This window comes from Phytophthora parasitica, assembly GCF_000247585.1.
Source record: "Phytophthora parasitica INRA-310 unplaced genomic scaffold supercont2.69, whole genome shotgun sequence".
In the NCBI taxonomy this organism is placed as follows: Eukaryota; Oomycota; class Peronosporomycetes; order Peronosporales; family Peronosporaceae; genus Phytophthora; species Phytophthora nicotianae.
The window spans coordinates 121,439-127,020 of record NW_008649055.1 but is presented as its reverse complement, the minus strand read 5'-3'; the positions used below and the strand labels follow the sequence as shown (position 1 = coordinate 127,020).

At 51.1% G+C, this 5,582-nt stretch overlaps 2 protein-coding genes across 2 annotated transcripts; both read right to left on the bottom strand.

Annotated features, from left to right (window-relative positions):
• Positions 1–1,709: 1,709 nt before the first annotated feature.
• On the bottom strand, positions 1,710–4,062 carry PPTG_24115 (hypothetical protein; the record flags this gene model as incomplete). The annotated part of the gene is made up of 3 exons (XM_008915257.1): positions 1,710–2,607; positions 2,859–3,816; positions 3,870–4,062. The coding sequence occupies 3 exons, from the start codon at positions 4,060–4,062 to the stop codon at positions 1,710–1,712; spliced, it is 2,049 nt and encodes a 682-aa protein (XP_008913505.1).
• Positions 4,063–4,470: 408 nt separating this feature from the next.
• On the bottom strand, positions 4,471–5,349 carry PPTG_24114 (hypothetical protein; the record flags this gene model as incomplete). The annotated part of the gene is made up of 4 exons (XM_008915256.1): positions 4,471–4,516; positions 4,811–4,850; positions 5,120–5,169; positions 5,225–5,349. 4 exons carry the CDS (start codon positions 5,347–5,349, stop codon positions 4,471–4,473), a joined length of 261 nt encoding a protein of 86 aa, XP_008913504.1.
• Positions 5,350–5,582: the final 233 nt, after the last annotated feature.

Genomic DNA, 5,582 nt, shown 5'->3' with positions numbered 1-5,582 from the left:
GAAGTTAGGGTTCTCCTTGACCAATACATTCCGAACCAGGATGCTAAAGTACGCAAGTACTGGAAGGACCACCAGTAAAAGTTTCAATCAAAACGATTGCGTAGTTTTGTCAAGATCCTTAAAGTTCTGTTTTCTGCTATTTGACCAATGTATCATGTAGACATTTCCTGTGCAAATATGTTGCACCAACTTTCATATCAATCAATGCAATATTGGCTTCAATATAATTTGTTGCAAATCCCCTTCAACATGTTGCACTAGTTATGGTTATGACCGGGACATTTCAATCAACGACTAGTGAAATTCCCACCCCTAGGACGAACCGAACCTGAACCACGGTTCTACTGTTTTTTACGAACCCGAACTGGGCAGGGAGCCCAGTTCCCGCAAAAAGTCACTGAACCGAACCTGGGAGAGAACTCGGTTCGTTCCATCAATCATCGCCTCTCATTGGTTCAAGTTAGCGCATTTCATTGGCCAAAACTATTAGAATAGTTATTCTGGCTACCTAAGATTTAGGCCTGCGCTTCCAGCATTTTACAACTTCAACTCGAGTTTTACAGCCGGTGGATGACCACCATGACCTCCCGACCATCGAGCTGCCGGAACACGATCGTGTCGATGGTGAACGCCTTGGGCGGGCTCTTGCCCATGTGTCTGCACAAACGAACGGTATCGCAGAGCATCAGGCCGAGCTCCAGCATCGACAGTCTCGGCACGAAGAAGAGCAGCAGCGATTCGTCGAGCAACGTGTCGCGGCTGCCCGAGGAGAGGCAGAGGCCCGGTGCAACGCGCTTGTATTCGCCATCCAGCAGACTTACGGCGACCCGTTGGCTCTGGAGCATCGTGTTGACGCTTGTATTCAGGACGTCTTCCAGCAGCTTCAACATGGAGCTCAGCAACAGGCTCGAGCATTTGCAGAGGCCCAGATTGCAGACCAATTTGCGCTGAGCCAGCTGGTGGAGCGGCGCATGCACGCTGCCGTGCTAGACATGGAGCAGGAGATCAACCTGCGGGTTGAAAAACATCTTCAGGGCCTGCGCCGCGATATCGCTGACTATGTGATAGACCAGCTCAAATTGGCAGTACAACGCGCTGACGACAACACGCGAACACTCATGAACGACGAGCTACAAGATCAACAAAACATGCAGCAAGCGTCCATCGCGCGCTCATTGCTGAGTTGGTTCGAGGCATCATTCACCAACACGACAGCGCAGTGAGGGTGCGCCAACAGCAGGAGTGTGATGTCCGCAACGACCACATTGAGGGATGGCTTCACCAAGTGGTTGCTGTTGCCGAAACGGCTGCTGAATCGAGGGCTCGCGAGGTGATGGCACAAAGGTCGAATGCGCCTGGTCCAGCATCTACAAGCACATCGACGGCAATATCACGACAACTCCCGCCAGCCGACAGAGTTAGTAGGTCGGGAACGCCCACCAAGCCAAAATCAAAGCCTCCGCACCACTCAGAACGCAAGAATCGATCCAAGACGGATCAAATTCGACATGATGAGTGCAAGGCTCGGACTAACGTAGATCGAATTCGACACGAAGCCTAAGAAGCTGTACGAACTCGCGCTGCCACACGAGCAGCGGAATTGCTGGCACCAACAAAACAATGAAGAGTAAGCGCCTACTCCGTTCATAGTCAGAATCGCACGTATTAATGAACTTATACACGAACATCCCAGCTCGTTCTTGATGTGGCTAGCCTTCAGTGCCTTCCTCATTGTCAGAGAGCCCCAGATCCATACTCGCAGCGGAGAACATGTTCTGCAAAGAGCCAAACTCGTCATCTAGGTCCTGGGTCATGTTCACCAACACATTCGAAGGCAGCCGCTTCGCTGCTGCGTTAGTAGAAAGCTTCGTGCACTGCGTGATATCCACGTAGTCTCTGTTGCAATTTAAAATTGTGGCCATATCGACGTAATACGGCGACAGTGAGCTGCGTTGTGGGGTCCCCATTCTTCCGGCTGTCTCGAAATCGCGCTCAATTTGTGACGACGAGGAGGGCATTGAGAACAGGACGCGCGCAACAAGAGACAGATGCCGAAAATTGCCTTGGTCATGTTGACGCTTCCAGAAGCTCAGGACGGGCTCAAACTCACCGGGACGTATTACTTTCAGCGAAGTAGGGGTCGAAAGCCAACGGTCGAGCTCTTCGTCAATGCGCTGCTCGTGCATTGCCGTATGTGTGTCGACAGGCGGTGGTGCCACCTCATTTGCCGTTTCTGCAAATAACTCCATGAGATACCCTGAAAGCACCGCTACTGGAGGCGGAGCAACGATTCCGGGAGGTGTTGGCTGAGTGTCCACTGCCTCCATAATTCTGCGGACACCGTCGATGATCTTACGGCGAACCTTAATGAAGTGGCGATCTGCCACCTGTTGCGATGCGCCGGCTTGCAAATTAGACATTAGAATTACCTTCTTTAGCGCTCCGACTGGATTCTTGAAGTTAGGGTGAAGAAGTAGCTGCATCTCGAACCCGTAGGAGCATGAATTCATTACCTCGCGGTCAGTGTATCGCCGGAAAAAGACACGATGAAAAGCTTTATGGAGAAGTTCCCGAGTTGTTGTCGCCAGATTGGACAGCTCTTCCGGCCTAAAGAAGCGTCTCTCCGTCTTGGTCGATCAACAGTCTCTTAAGGGGGTCGTGACGTCCAACAACGAGATTCGGAGCTTGTACAGACCGAGGAGAACGTCGCACTGGTTTCCTGATTCGGATTGCCCGATGTGGTTAATCACTGAAATCGGCTCAAGCAGAGAAAGAACCTGTATCAGTTCCATCTTCTCTCGAGCCAAAGGGAAGGTGCCATATTCTCTCGCCGGGCTTTGGCAGTCCGTTCTTCATACCATGCGGCCAGTGGACAGAGTAGGAGTATACGTCGGAAAACGCGAGCAAGTCCCAAAAAAAGATGAATCTTGAAGTTGAGAAGTTGGCGCGCGTTCACATCCTCGTCGGTCATAACACTGCAAAGCTCCGAAAAGAGAGTGCCCATCACTACCACATGATGTGTCTGGTACACCGTTTTGACGATGCGTCGAAGCATGTCCGTCATCGCTGGGTTCTTCGATGAACCGCTCTCCGCAACGATGCCAAATGCGGTCTTGGTCGCCGCATGTGTAAAGTGCGGTACGCACCATTCCCAGCCCAATTTGAGCCCTGACCTCATCATCCATTTGACATCGGGTCCATCGTCGCTGGTAGACCCAAAGAGGTCGTGACGACTAAGTCTAAAGTCCTCTAATACATCCCCAATCCAGCGATAGAATGGACCTCGCATTCCGCCATCACGTTCGCCATACTGCGGGGCAAAATGTTGGGTCCCTAGTAACACGGATTTGAACCGGTACGACGAGTCCACTAGATAGAGTCTCAATCCCAAAAAATTGGTATTCATCGCGGACGCCGTCCTGAAGTCTGCAACGACAGAATAGCTTTTTGCTGAACCGATCCTGCTTTCTGTCAGCATCGCTTGGACTTGACGCTTTGTCGCATCGTAGAGTTCCACGACAGAATGGCGGATGACCTTGGCGTTTAATGCTACACGAGCCTCCTCCTTGAGCATTAAGTCGCGGATTATCAGCGACTTTTCGTACTCTCCAATTCTGAATGGAAGGTTGTTGTTCACGATGCGCAGTGTCTCCAGTAAGACGAACGCGCGGCCAGGATCATCGCGGAGTGGACTCCTCTTCAAAACGGCAAGATCTTCGTCGCGGGTTCTTTTCCTGCCCTCCTCGCTGGCGGTTTTGTCGGAGCCAACGTCGTGTGCCTTGCTTAGATGAAGCGTCACTTTTGACGTCTTCCCACCTGACATCACGATCTTTAAACGCTGAGTGCGGCAAGTCTCGGCTGCCATGCACATCCACACAGCAAGTGCGTGTTGGTGTCGGCCGTGCTGCCGACGCGGACACCCCAGTAGTAGACGAACGACGTCTCACTCGGCTTGGCGCGTAATATCTTCGTTCCAGCTTCGGGGACAAAGGCCTGGATGGCCTCCCGTACAGCGATCGGGATACTGGCTTCGTCGCGACGCCTTCTTCGCTCGGGGTCCATGAGCATCTGCTGAAGATCGCGAAGTGAAAGCAGGATGCAAATAGCGTTTTAAAGCGCCTGTCAGCGCAAAAACAATTGCCAAAACGCACCATAAATTAGCCAATGAAGTACGCCAAACTGGAGAACCCTCGCCCGCTCCCATATCAATGGGTTCAGGCTCCCTTTACTTATGGGAGGAACTTTCAAACGGGTTCATTCCCGACGTTAAATACGGGCAAGAATGGAATTTTTCAGATTACCAGCTCCGAACTGAAGTTGGAATCGTTACTGAATCTTTTCGACTCGTACCCATTTGGTTTGTCCCAGGGGTGGAAATTCCGTTACAGAAATGTGAAATATCGAATGTCGCATGCAATTACGCCATAATTACGAAAACATCATGTCACAATGGCGATACTGATAAAACGCTTACATAACTGCCTCCAAGTGGCTTGGAGGGGCAGTGTAGTGCAGGCTACGCATGCATATACAATGTAAGTACCAGCCAGCTCCAGATACGAGTTGCAGTCAGGTGAAACGAATCGTCTAAGGCTGCGCCTGCGTGTCGACAATTGCTGTTGACAAGTGGATGTGCATAACGACAATGCTATCTACAGGATCGGCGTAAATCGACAACTGTGATGACACCCTAAGTTCATAACGACAATGGTGTTGACACGAACGGCGTCCAACCAAAGGGCGGAACACCCCAAAAGCGCATCCGGTGCCAACTAGAGTAGCAAGTACATGTAGCAGAGACTCACTTTACCTTTTGCCAAGAAATACACTTCTCCCACTGGTGCGACAGTCTGTCAAAACCCGTGCGAATTGGTGAGAATCGTACTTAATCCAATCCGTGAGCTCCTCGTTTGCACCGCCAATTTCGCTGCGCTCATGGCGGGCAAGGCGTCGATAAAAAGATATTAGCTCCCTGTTTCGGAATCTACTCCGGCCTACGCGCCGTCCCCTGACAGACCTCCGCTACGCTCCGGTTGTCAAGGCGCCTCTCTAAGGCCTCTATGATTTATGTTAGGTTGGAGTTTTCGCACCTATCGAAAGAAGTGCTACTTCGGCATACCTTTAGGGAGCTTCGCCGGCTCCCCCATCCGTGTCTTCATTCTGCAGACACTACAATTACGCAAGTAAATGCTCTCTCTTCTCGATATAAGCAAGGTGTTCGTACACTCTGGGGAATTTCTTCGCGTCGGGTACGATACCAATCCGTGGTGTGGTGGTCTTCAGTGTTGTCTTGTTATGCCTGGACGACGACAGTGCAACTGTGCTACTTGCGGTGAGGAAGGGGCGCATTGTGGTATCAGATCAATTTGCAACGAGCATGTATGCTCGTGGGGCAGGAGAGAGACATAAAATGAGAATAGTTTATTGGAACTGTTTATTGCAGCTCCATGGTTCTGTAACGGGCTAAGACCGTTACCGACGTACACTAGCGAACTGGGAAGGTGTTGGTATATTGAACTCTGAAGGTTAACTATCAAGACGGCCTCAGCACACGAGGCCGTCACAACCAGTGGATACGTACA